The sequence below is a fragment of the Pogoniulus pusillus genome, chromosome 11 (assembly GCF_015220805.1).
Source record: "Pogoniulus pusillus isolate bPogPus1 chromosome 11, bPogPus1.pri, whole genome shotgun sequence".
Classification (NCBI taxonomy): domain Eukaryota; kingdom Metazoa; phylum Chordata; class Aves; order Piciformes; family Lybiidae; genus Pogoniulus; species Pogoniulus pusillus.
The window spans coordinates 15,256,881-15,269,651 of NC_087274.1; the positions used below are offsets into that span (position 1 = coordinate 15,256,881).

Below are 12,771 nucleotides of genomic sequence, written 5' to 3' on the forward strand. Positions count from 1 at the left end.
GCTCCATATCTAACCAGCTGCTCATATGCTGCTCCTTTTGTTCTGCAACACCTCCACCTCCCTACTGTCATCTTCTTTCCCAAATTCCTTCCTGGCAAGTCTGCAAGCAAACTGAAGTGTTTGCTGGGGCTCCCCTTACTTTCTCCATCTATGAAGCCATTCTGCTCAGAGAGGTAATTACAGCCACCCACTACCCTTCTGGCAGTGCCCATGTTATGCTCCAGCAGATCCAACATCTCTACATCAAGGCATCAATGTCTCATTCTTCTGCTCCTGGTGGGCCTGGGTCCAGGAGCACCTTCAACAGTGCACATAACTGGTCTGGTTACTCCTTGCCATCACCAAGGCAGCCACACTAAAAGGAGGAGGATACAGAAGCCTTGGCACCTCTTGCCAAACTCCCTTACCAAGGACAATGAGGGTCTCAGTGATGCACACAAACAGCTCGAAGCAATATTCTGCTCTGCCAGCACTGAAAAGAACTGCAACTCTCTGACAGACATGGCATAGGTTACACACTGACACTCAGTCCATCTGACCAGTGACCGACAAGAGGCAGTCAGACACCCCTGGCAACCTCCCTGCCCAGGGCCCTTGCCTCATAGCCACAGAGGACTCCAACCAGACACAGACCTTCTCTGATCTTTGCTAAAAACAGAAAGGTTATAGTTGGAGCTGGGTAGAGAGGGTAAAGTCCTCAGCTAGGGAGCAGACAGGACCACACCTGTGAAGGGAACCAAGAATCCCAAATTCCAGGTTGGGAGTTCCCACCTAGCACACACAGCAGGTAGCTGCTGCAAGACACCAGAGCTCATCAAGTTCCTAGCACTCTGAGAAGCCTCAGCTGCCTCCAGCCTTCCTGAATGCAAAGGCTGAATTCCTAACAGACAGAGGCAGTTCCAGCTACTGCTTGGCACTGCAGGTAGAACAACTGACCCCAAACACTGCACTTAAAATCAGCATTCTCCCCATGCCTTGGAATTAATTAACACTTCCAGATCTCAGACCATACTCCTCAATTTTCTGCCTAATGTCTGCAGCAGAGCCTGTCACTGATTTTGGCAATGTGAGAAATGCAGAACTGCTCCAGCTACAGTCTGGGAGTTGTTCGTCTTTCAGCTGCTGTCACAGTGGGCTATCCTGCTTCCCAAAGAATCCCTGTTTTCTCCCAAAACCTCCAGGACACTAGATACACAAGACTGTCCCTGGACTGTTAACATCACACCACATCAAGCCTCCACGTGCAGGCACACAAACAAACATCTCAAAGACTATGAAACAAGATCTATTTTCTAGGCTGAGAATTCCAGCCCTGTCTCCAAGTTCTCAGTTGAGCATGGCACCACCAACAGCTCTGGCCAGTTGGGAAGAAAAAAACCTCCCAGATTCATGAGCAGCTGATGAAGGACAGGAGCATGAAGCTGGCGCATGCAGAACACCAAGACCTGAAGCAGCCTCATGCTTGATCACAAGATTTGAGGGCCACGGTGGCACAGCAAGCCCAGCACGAGGCCAGGCAGTTGTCCTTCACCTCAGCAATGCCACCTGGAAGGGCCTGAACATAGCAAAAATGTTGTAGCATACAAAAGAGTGTGGCCTGTAGAGACTTGTGGATCTGTTGTTCTAGGTCTAGACATCAACATGATGGGCCTCAACTTTCACGAAGAGTTGCCCCCTGTGCCACTCCCCACACATCTTCTCCCTGTCCCCTGCCTCAGCCACCACTGAACTCCTGGATAGTAGATGCCCACCATGGTTTAATCCCAGCCAGCAGCTCAGCTCCTCCCAGCCACTGGTGCACTCCCTGTTGGTGGGATGGAGGAAAGAATAAGGAAAGTATAAAAGTGTCTGTTGAGCTGGAGACAGCAAAAGCTGTGCACACAAAGTGAAACACAGAATTCAAACACCACTTGCTGTGGCAGGCAGGTGTTCAGCCACCTTCAGGAGAGCAGGGCTCCAGCCTTGGGAAGGCAAACGCTATCACTTCAGGTGTTCTCCCTTCCTCTGGTTTTACTGCCGAGAGTGACATCCTATGGCCTGGGATATCCAGTGGTCAGCTGGAGTCAGCTGTCATGGCTGTGTGCCTTTCCAACTCCTTGGGCACTCCAAGCCTGCTTGCTGGAGAGGTGCTACGGAGCAGACAAGGCATCATCTGTCCAACTAATTCATCCCTGAGGTACCAACACTGTTCCCAGCACAAACCCAAAGCACAGCCCATATCAGCCACTGGGCTCCCCTCTACCTGTCCCAGCCAGCACAGCCCCTCACAAAGCCCCCAGCTTCATAGGGGACTTCTTTGTAGAGAAGCAGAGACCCTCTGTAACAGGCTCTCACCTTCTGTCAGCTGCCTGAGCACAAATGCCCTGGGCATAGCCTCCAAAAGCAATGGAACTCTACCCACAGGACCATTACCTCTTGATGATGGGCACAGGCTGAAGCCGTGGGATTTATCCCAGCCTCTCTTGCTCCTACCACCTTGCCCACTGCAGCAGTCACACAAGCCAGGTCAGAGTGGTTCTGGCTGAAAATTAACTGAGCAGATCTTGGGTTTTTTTAAATATAATTACTTGCTGCCAGCTTAATGACTTCCCTGCTCCACCTCACCGTGTCACATAAGCCAATTAAATCAACACTGCCACAGCCCTACCAGCTTCTCTCCTGGCTCAGCAAGGCATTCCCACACCTACCATGTGCCAGCAACTGCCCAACCCCTCCATGAGCCAATGCTGGGCATCCCAACTGCAGAAAGCTCACTGCTTCTTGGTGGATTTGCCTGGCCACAAATCAGCTCATCTTGGCACCACCAAGGAGCCAGAAGCATACTGAATGAAAGGCCATGGTGCACCTCTGAGGTCAGCAGGATTTACCTCAGCAGAATACAGACCCCCAAGCCACCACCAGCCTCTTTCCTTCCCACCCACAGGCTTTGCAGCAGCAGTCATCGGTGCCAGGAACCTACTTCCTCCACCACTGCCACAGCAATCTGCTCCTCCAGCCTCATTGAGGATCCTACACTCAGCTCCTCCCAGGGCACCTGAACACTCATCTGTTACCTACAGAAAAAAACACCCCAACACCAGTTCTCACCACAAACACCTGTATAAGGGCAGCAAACCTGCCCTCTTGTTCAGTCCTCACATTCACATAGCCCCTTTAAAGCAACTATAGCAGAAACCAGTGCCTGTCCCTCAGCTGGAGAAAGGATGGAGATGCTGCATGGTCATAGGTTTGCAGGGCACCACGGGTTCTGCAGTCAGGGTGCAAAACCATTCAGAGATATGGAAGCAGGGCTCAGGCAGCAAGAGACAGGGCAAGACAGTGAGTTATATCCACACTACAGTGAGGTTATTTTTTCCTTCCGCCACAACAGCTCTGGTGTGGTGTGGGCAAGCCTTCCATCCAGGTCTTTATTTTCCAAGGTCTGGGATTCTGGTTTCTCTAAGGTGTTGTAAACACAGGTCAAAACCACCCATCTGGGTGCTTCCTTCAGCCAGCAAGCATAAGAACTTCACACAGGGAAAGCTGCAAACCGCCTACGTTCATCTTTTTATTCCAGGTTTACCAAACTCTTCAGTTTGTGTCCAGCAGCTCAAGCAGGTCCTGCCAGCCTCAGTCCTGCCCCAGCAGCACACAGAGCACAGCCCACAGCAAATAACCCTGCACCTCTAGAGGAACTTTTCCTTCTTCTGGGAAAAGAAAACAAAATCAAAGGTCCAAACCCAGCACAGCTTCATTGTATAACCAGTCCTGTACTACATAAACAGAAACATAAAGCATCAATGTGGCACTGCAGCCCAATTAACCCTAAAACGCAGCTCAAGCAGAGAGAAATTGTGGTGGTCTAACTTTGGAGGAAAGACTCAGAAGGTGTTTGCTGTGGTTCTGCTGAAAAATAAACACCCACTGGTTTTGCTCAGCCATCGACAAGTGCAGGCAGGAACTCTGGAACACGACCCTACTCCCAACACCGTACATTTTCATCTGAATAAACAAAAACTGAAGCAGAAGTTCCCTCTGAACCGTTTCTACTTCAACATCTGCCTCCAGAGCAACACACAAGGGACAGAGGGGCAGAAGTACGGCACAGTGACGCTGCCGGTAGGCCGAGCCGGGAGGCACCGGGTCAGGGCAGAGTAGTCCAGCCGCAGGCCCCAACACCGGCCACTCGCCCGCAGCTCCGGCCCGCTCCCGCCACCCCTCCCTCCGGCTAGGCTCCCCCGGACGCTACTGTTCGCAGCCTGCAAGGGAGCCCCGCAGAGGCCGCAAAACCGTTCCCGGCAGGAAGACCCCGGAGCGCGTCCAGCCACCCTTTGTGCTGCCCCGCGGCCCGGGGCAATGCAGCCCCCATCGAGCGCAGGGTTCCAGAGCTGCCCCAGGGGCCGCGCCGCGCCGCGCCGGCAGACAGGGCCGCCCTTCCTCCCCCGGAGCCTGCGGGCGCGGCTGGGCCGCCGAGCGGAGCGGGGCGCGGTGGGAGACGGCAGCCGGAGGAAGCGGCGGGGCAGGCCCGCAGCAGGGCCTGCCGGGGCCGAGCTGAGTCCATCCCCTCTCCCGGAACCCCAGCGGCCCGCGGCCGCGCCGAAGGGCCGCACTGGAGCGCCGCGCCCCGGTGGGGTCCCTGTATCCGCGCCTAGCCCGGGCTGAGGCCCAGCACGGAGCGGTCGGCGCTGGCAGCCACTCCCCAGGTTGGGGATTCGGCCGCAAGAGCTCCCCTACGGCGCCGCCACGGTCGAGCCGGCAGGGCCCGAGTCGCGGCGGGAACGGCAGTCCGGGGGCCCTGTCCGGCCCGCCGAGGCCTAGAGCGGGGCGCGCCGCTCGGCCCGGAAGCGGCGGCCGGGCCGCGGCCTAGCGCGGAGCCGCTCGGGCTGCTTACCCTGCATGCTGCTGGCGGCGGCGTGCGCCTGCGGACCGCCCGGGCCCGGCCCGCTCCCGCCGCCGGAGCCGCTGCTCGGGCTCGGAGTCGCCATTGTGTGCGCGGAGAGGGAGCAGCGCGGCGGCTGCAATGCAGCAGGGACCCTCCCAGGCAGGACACCTAGAGCCCCGCCGCCGTATAGCAGCCGCCGCCGCAGCCGCCCCGTCCGCCCCCGGGCTGGGGCCGCCGCTTAACCCCTCCCAGGCGGGGCGCCCGCAGCCCCGGCGCCCTGCGGCAGCCACTGCGGCGGGGCGGGAGCGGCCACTGCTCTGGCGGGCAGGGGGAGAAGCTCCGCCGGGGCCGGGCTTTCCGCCGGACCCCTGTGCACCTTGGGAGCTGCGTGTCCCCGCTGCCTCCGTCCGCAGCGGCCCCGCTCCTGCCTCCTCAGGCAAGGCAGAGCATCGCCAGCTGCCGCCGGGGCGCCGCCGCCGTGTGCGTCCCAGAGGCTTTGCCCCAGCAGCCCCCGCGACTGGGGGTGCTCGGCCGCCTCTGTCCTCCGGCCTCGTAAGAGCCCCTCGGGGGTCGGCAGCTGCGCCAGGGAGTTTTTCGGGTGTCGCGTCCTCACCCGTGACTCTTCCTCCCGTACAGGCAGCTGTTTGTGAGCTGCTCATGTCTTCCCTGGCCACTCAGGGCACAGCTTCCTCCTGTGTTTTCCATGACACCCAGAGCTTCACTCCCTTTCTGCCACCATCAGCCTCCTCGCTTGGCCACTGCTGTTCGTTCCAACACATCAATTCCTCAAGCCCCAGGCCAATATCCCCATAATGTATTTTCCGAGTTTTAACTTAAGTTGCTGCCCTACCCCATCCCACATTGGCCTCTGCTGTCTGGAGGTGTTGCTGAGTTTCAAAGCTGTACACAGTCCAGGACATGGCACAGCAGCACCACAACATAGATGGGAACCAAAGCAAAAGCTCTGGCTAAAAGCAGCTCCCACGGAAAAGAGTGATTTTCTTTTTCTGCACCCACCCTTTCCAAGGCTTCTCCCAGCTTCTTTCCAAAGAGCCACCTCTGTCCTTACCACCACACTGGCAGTAACTGCTGACAGTTAAACTTCTGGGGAAGGGGGATGCAGTTCCTGTCCTGACACAGACGACATTTCCTCTCCCCTAGTTCCACAACTTCCTTTTCTCTTCCCTCTCTTGCCTAAGCCTTCTCTTCTGCCTTAACCAAGACTGCAGTTCCAAAGCTGGCATCCTGCAGGCTGTGACACAGAACCCCAGAGTCCACTGGTGGAAGCTGAGAGCTGGTTTCTACCTCTATGTTGTGCAACCTGTGTGTGGTTTGCTAACAATTAGGTAAAATCACACTGTTTACCCTTCCCTCCTCCCTTGCGGATCTGAAAGGATCAACAATACCTGTCCTGAGAGGTGTTTATGAAACCTGTTCTTAAAGACCTCCAGTGGTGGAGATTGCACCAGCCCTCGTCAGTCTGTTCTGGCACACTTCAATCCCGACGTTATCTGAAAGCCTCACTTAAGCCTTTTTGTCTGAGCTGAAATCCTTTAGATCCTGTCCTGTTTGCTGTGGCTGCGGCCACCCTTGGTGTGACCTCTTAGGCACTCGATGGCTGTATTGTTTCCCTTCCCCTTCATTGCTCTGGCTTTCTGCTCTGCAAGCTAAATCATCATGATTCCTCCAGCTTTCCTTTTTCTCCCCCTTTACTCTGCTCTCCTGAGACTCCACCTGGAGTCCTGTGTGCAGTTCTGGAGCCCCCAACACAAGGACATGGAACTGGTGGAGCCAGTCCAGAGGAGGCTATGAAGATGCTTAGAGGGCTTCAGCAGCTCTGCTGTGAGGACAGGCTGTGAGAGCTGGGGGTCTGCAGCCTGGAGAAGAGAAGACTTCGAAGAGACCTTGTAGAGGCCTTTCAGTACCTGAAGGGAGCTACAGAAAGGCTGGGGAGATGTTCAAGGCCAGGCTGGATGAGGCCTTGAGCAACCTGTTCTAGTGGGAGATGCCCCTGCCTATGGTGGGAGGTTGGAACTAGATGATCTTTGAGGTTACTTTCAACCTAAACCAGTCAATGATTCTATGATTCTTCACATTCTCTCTGCCTCCCAACTTGCTCACTGACCTCCTTTGACTCTTTTTGTGCTGATCTGCAATGGTCTGTAGGTAGGCACATTGCTTGTCTGGAAGGGTCACTCCTGGGCTGTAGGCTCCAGAGTGGTGTTTGCCTTTGCTGCTGGTGTTCAGTTTGATCTCCATAATGCTCTGGGCTCTTTGAAAGTACTTTATCCACCCAGTTCCCCAACGTTCACTTGTTCCCAGAGGTAATGCTTCAAATTGTACCTGATGAATTTTGCCCTAGAGCTTCCAGCTCATCCCTCTCACTTGTCAGTGCTGAGTGCTGCTGTCCTTTGCAGCCCGGAGTAATTTGCAGGTTTAATGAGGTGTCAACCATCCAGGCTGTTAACCTAAGTAATTAAAAAGATCTGGAGTCAGAACGGATGCCTGCAAAAATCCCTCCTGCCATTTTGACAACCGCTGATAATTAGCACTTGATGCACAATTACCTCAGGGCTTTTGCACTCACCCTGTGGTCACATCTTCTCCAGAGAGGGTCAGGACAGCCAATGCTCCAAGCCTTCCTGAAGTCAGCACATGCATTGTCTGCTACTTTCCACTTCATGTGTAAAACCTGGAGCCACACCAGGGCATCAAACTGGTTTGTCAGCATTTGCTCCTGATGAGTTCATGGTGGTTGTTGTCCATCCCTTGCTGTTTCCCAGGTGCATGCAAGTGCCTTATTTAATGAGTTGCTCCAGAGCGTTTCTGGGAATTGAAGTAGGAAGAATGTAGTTACTGTAGGGTTGTAAGGAGGACAAGAAGGAGGTCAGTCTATTGGACACCTTAGACATGTGTACCCTGAAGTCTGTACCTCAGTGAACCCTTCTCAGAATGGTAGCCTTCATCCTTCCCTGCTCTTGTCACCTCGCCCAGAAGTTAAAGCACCTAAACCCAAAAGCCTTTTGCCAATATCAACCATGTAAGCATGCATTTATCTCCACATGTCCCTATCTGACCTGCAGATGGGGTCTTGGGGCCAGAAACACAACAAAGTCACTGACCCCTTCACCTCTCCTCTCAGAGCCTCTTAAGCAGTTTTAGTCTGATTGAAAGCAATATATGGTCACTGGTGGCAGTGTCATGAGTGTCCACACATGGGGTGGGAGTGGGTGACTGGGATGGGTGACTATGGTGATGCTTCAGTAACATCTCTGGCCTGGCTCTCCTGATCTCCCAGCTTGGCTGCCGGGTCCTTTCCCATAGCTCTCTGATTTGACAGTGCCTGTCCTCAAGTGGAGATGCCGAACTGTGGATGAACCTGCAGCTTCTATGGGCTAAGTGGCAGACTCCAGAGATGCATACTGAGGGGAAATGTTTAATCTAATTTGGAGGAACTAATTTTCAAGTAGCTCAAATTATACTCAAGGCCACTAAACGTTCTTGGCCTCCCTCTTATGGGAGAAAGCAGTATTGCTGGAGACTCGGTCTCTGTCCTTGGAGAGGGCAGTTACATTCTCCTCAGAGCTGGTAGAGTTTTAAAGTGAACAGCCTCAACCTGTTCCTTGCAGCAGCAATCATTTATGGGTCTAAAGCACACTACAGTCCCACTGCTTTAGGATCAAGGCAGCAAAGAAAGAGACAGGTTCAGATTCAGTCAGCAAACCAACCTTCCCTTGCCAGCCTATCCCCACAAGGAACAGAGCTGCCCTCTCTTGCTCTTGTGGCACTGAACTTTTCTTGCCCACAGGGTTGCCAGACTATTCACACCGCCCCTCGAAAATGCCCAGGAGAAGCTGCTTTCTGCCAGACCAGCAGCCCCTTCCCCTCAGCAGAAGTCCTGTCTCATCCTGCATAGGGCCCTGGATATGCCTGTCTGGCTGTTTCTCTGTTGCTCCCCCAGTCTCCACCAGTTTTGCCCAGCCCAGCCATGGCACAGGGGCCAGGTGTGCTGGGTAGCACAGCACAAAAGCTTCTGGTCAGGCAGATGAAAGAGTTCTTCAGGAGACTAATCACTTTCTTTTTGTGATACCAGCTCATGTGGTTGGGAAACAGGGACAGGAATCTATAGTTTCCCACACCAAGATGGGCTGGTGCCTGAAAAGCTTCTCTGCTGTTATTTCCTATCACACGCTCTAACAGAGCACATACTGTCTCTCATGTTTTTCTCTCTTGTTGACATTGCTGTTACTTTTCACTCCTTGAAATTCCCATTCTCAAGACTGAGGTACCTACTTTCTCACACAAAATACATTCAAAAGCCTGTCCTGAACCTGGAAACAAAATGTGAAAGTGATTCATTGCTAGAGGACATTGCTGGTTCACTATTAGAGCACTGCTCCTTCCAGGGTGAGGGGAAGAGACTAAAGATCTGGGGTTACACCACAAATATCACTGACAGCTCTCTAGTGAGAGTCTGCCTCCTTAAAAAAATGAAACCAGGGGTATGGTGCAGTTTCAGGTGCCTCAGTGAGGGAGTACAGCTTCATGGAGACTACTGAGAAAATACAGAGACATTTGGACTGCTGCTTTTGCTGACATGTGCACCGAGGGATTGGACTGGTCCCTTCCAACCCCACCATGCTGGGATTCTGGGATTCTTCAGTGCTGTTTTTCACCTAAGAAGTGAAAAAATGTTGATGCCCCTCAATGCCAGGTGGGCAGCAAAGATTTTGGCCCTGAAGTAAGCTGAAATTAGTCAGGAAGATGTGAAACAAGACATGAGACACCTGCTTGACTCAGGTGCTTTTCTTTGTGAGCTGCTGTGTCAGGTACCAGGAGGTTTAAGCAGTGGCCTGTGGCTTTTCACACCTTGGGGCTTCACTGTTGGGTTCATGTAGCCTGGCAACTTCAGATGAATTCTTACAAAGCTGAGAGACCTTATGCAGGGTAGGAGTGTAACCTGCAGTGTCCAGAGGTCACTCTGTAGACTTCTAAATGATGTAGATGGGTTCTAAGTTATTTGTGCAGGCATCAAGGATGAGCTGTACCAGAAAGAGCAGTCCTTTGAATGCCAATTACAAACAGAAGCTGCAATAAACCAGCAGAAAGTGTTGCTTTGGTTGGGTTTGTGGTGTTTGCCTGTGGCTAGACTGTGAGGGGAATAAATTGGTAGGAAAAGAAAGACATCAAATGTCCTTTGGCCCTCTGTGGCTGATGCCTTTATGGAAAGAAGACTTCATGGTGCAAGTGCTCTTTTGTGAAGGGGTGGGCAGAAATGGCTGAGCAAGAGAAAGGTGGAAGCAGCAGTCTGAGTGATGCTCAGGAGACTGGACATGAAAAAGGGAAAGCTCTTCCTCTCTGCTTCATGACCCTCATGGAAGCTTTTGGTTCTCAAAATCCATCCTGTCTCTGAATTGAGGAGTTTACCTTTATTCCTGCTGCACTTGGGGAAGTGCTGCAGCAAACAGCATCTCCTTCTGTGACCTGAAACAAGCTGGGACATTGCTGCCATCACTTCAGGGAAAATGCTCCATGAAGTCAAAAGTGTCTTCATTTGTGTGAGAGGCAGCAAAGCTGCTGTGCTCCTTCTCACAGCAGCTGGGGTGCTCTGAAGCCAACCACCTGCCTGGGAAAGGCACAAGAGGAAAGATCCTAGAAGGACTATGGGCATCCCATGGGCATTCATGTCCTACCACATGGTGGCCTGGGCCTTGAGGAAGCTGGGACTGAGGAGCTCTGGGCTGGGGAGAACAGGGCTCAGGAAATCTGGACTGATAGACTGCAGCCAAGGAGGGCTGTGGCTGAGGAAAACTGACCTGAGGAGATCTGGGCTGAGAAGGACTGGGGCTGAGGGGGAGAGGGATCATGAGACCAGGGCCGACAAGATCAAGGAGATGGGAGCTGAGGAGAAAGCCTTGTGACTGAGAGGTCTCTTTCTGGGATGGGCACATTGAGAAGGCTGGAAGTGAGGATGCTGAGGCTGAGGAAACAGGAGCCAAAGGGACCTGGTCTGAGTGGACTTGAACAGAAAGAACCATGGCTGGGGTACCCGGGCTGAGGTGGCCACACTGAGGAGATGGCAACTGAGGGCACTGGGCAGGGGGTTCTCTGCTCTCTCTGTTGTGGGGGTAGCAGTATCAGTGATCACTGCCTGCAGCATCTCCTGATGTTCTCCTTTCTCACGGCAGAGGCAAGCAACGGAGTGAGAGCCTGACGGTGCTGGCCCAGCAGGAGGGCAGGAGGAGACCTCACCTGCCCCTCCGCCGGCGCAGCCCGGCAGTGGCAGCGGCCGCGGCCCCGTCCCAGCCCGGGCAGCCCAAACCGCACCCGGCAACCTCCCCGTGACGGCCTGCGCGGCAGCCTGAGCCCGGGAGAGGAGCAGCAGGGTCGGGACCTGCCGCCGCCGCCGCTGCTGCCGTGCCGCTGGCCGCTCCCCGGCGCCGGCAGCGCTCCCCGCCCGCCGCTGCCCGCTCCGCGCCCCGGCCGCCGCCAGTGACCGAAGGAAATGCAAGGAGGAGACAGAGCCTGGCTTTGAAAAACGGAAACAAGTTTATTCATGGAAAAGGAAACGAAAACGTGTACAGAAATACAGGTGGCCTGGGGCTCTGGCTCCCTTCCACGGCCTGCCATGGTGGCACTGTCCACAGCCAGCATCCTGCAGAGCTGCAGGTCCATGCCGCAGACAGCTGCAGGCCGAGTTCCAACCATGCCTGTTCCTGCCCCCGCTCTAGCGGCGCCTCCTGGGCCGGCTGTAGGGGCTCAGCTCCGCACGGCGCTGCAGGCGGGAGCCCACTCGCACCCAGGTGGGCCCGGGGGCAGCGGAACGGCTGCTGCCCTCAGGCCCTGGGGAGCCCTGGGAAGGCTCTGGTCCTGCCTGGCTGGCACTGGCAGCTGCAAAGAGAAGCAGCAGGGTGAGGGGTATGGCCTCCATGCATGCAGCAGGACAGCCCAGAGCAGTGCCCCAGCCCTCCTGGAGCAGAGGGGCTCTGCCAAGCCAGCCTGGGCACTCGGTGCCAGGACAGCAGCCCAGGGGCAGCCGAGTGCTGTGTTTCTTACCATTGCTGGGGCCAGCACAGCCTTGGCACTCCCAGCTCTCTGTGCTGTTGCTCAAGCTGGAGCAGCTCCTGTGGGTGCCTTCAGCTGCACAGGAGCTGCATAGCAACAGCTGCCAGGGCCTGTGGAAGCAAAGGGGTTGCTGGCTGTGAGGACAAAGTGGCAGCAGCAGGGCACTGTCCAGCAGAGCTCTCCATCTTGGGCCATCTGCTTTGAGCCCTTGGCCAGGCAGAGACCCCATGCAGAGCCCTGAGAGGCAGCTGCAGCAACTTACCCTTCCTCTTCTGCCTGTTCCCTGCCTGCTGGGCACAGGCACTGGGTGGCATCACACTGGCTGTGCCTTTCCATCAGGTCTCCAAAAGCCTCCAGGGTCTCCCATGTCGGGGGTCTGATGGAGAAAGGAAAGTTGCTGAGCCCTCACCAACCCAGCATGGGGCAGGTGCAGGGTGTCTGTCCCTGCCTCCCCCCTGCCCTGTTTCCTACTCCCCCCTGTAGCTGAAGCCCAGACGCAAGAGACAGTGGAGGGTCAGGTGAATAGGGACAGTCCCTGGCCTGGCACAGTGCTGGCACCTTCCTGACTTATGAGTTGTGAAGGGAAGCAACCAACCTCCTGGGGATGTAGATGCCCATCCTGTGCATTTCTGCCTGGAACAGCTCTTTGTCCCTGCACAGCATGCATTGGAATGCCGAGGAGCCTGCATGCAGAGCATGGGCCTGCAGAAGAAACAGCAGGAGTGTGAGGGAGGCCCTGGTGCTGCCTTGCCCCTGCCTTGCCCCTGGGCTGAGGCAACAGCTCCTACCTGGATGCAGTTCCTGTGGAACCAGGCATGCTGGCATGCTGGGCACACCATGGTCCT

General features: G+C 55.1%; 1 protein-coding gene across 1 annotated transcript in view; it reads right to left on the reverse strand.

Moving 5' to 3' along the window:
* Positions 1 to 5,368, reverse strand: part of MAP2K4 (mitogen-activated protein kinase kinase 4) — a 73,891-nt gene extending 68,523 nt beyond the window's left edge. The window contains exon 1 of the mRNA XM_064151168.1: positions 4,871 to 5,368. Within this exon, the coding sequence (XP_064007238.1) occupies positions 4,871 to 4,964 (94 nt within the window). The 5' untranslated portion in view covers positions 4,965 to 5,368. The remainder of the gene's footprint in view (positions 1 to 4,870) is intronic.
* Between the last annotated feature and the right edge of the window lie 7,403 nt (positions 5,369 to 12,771).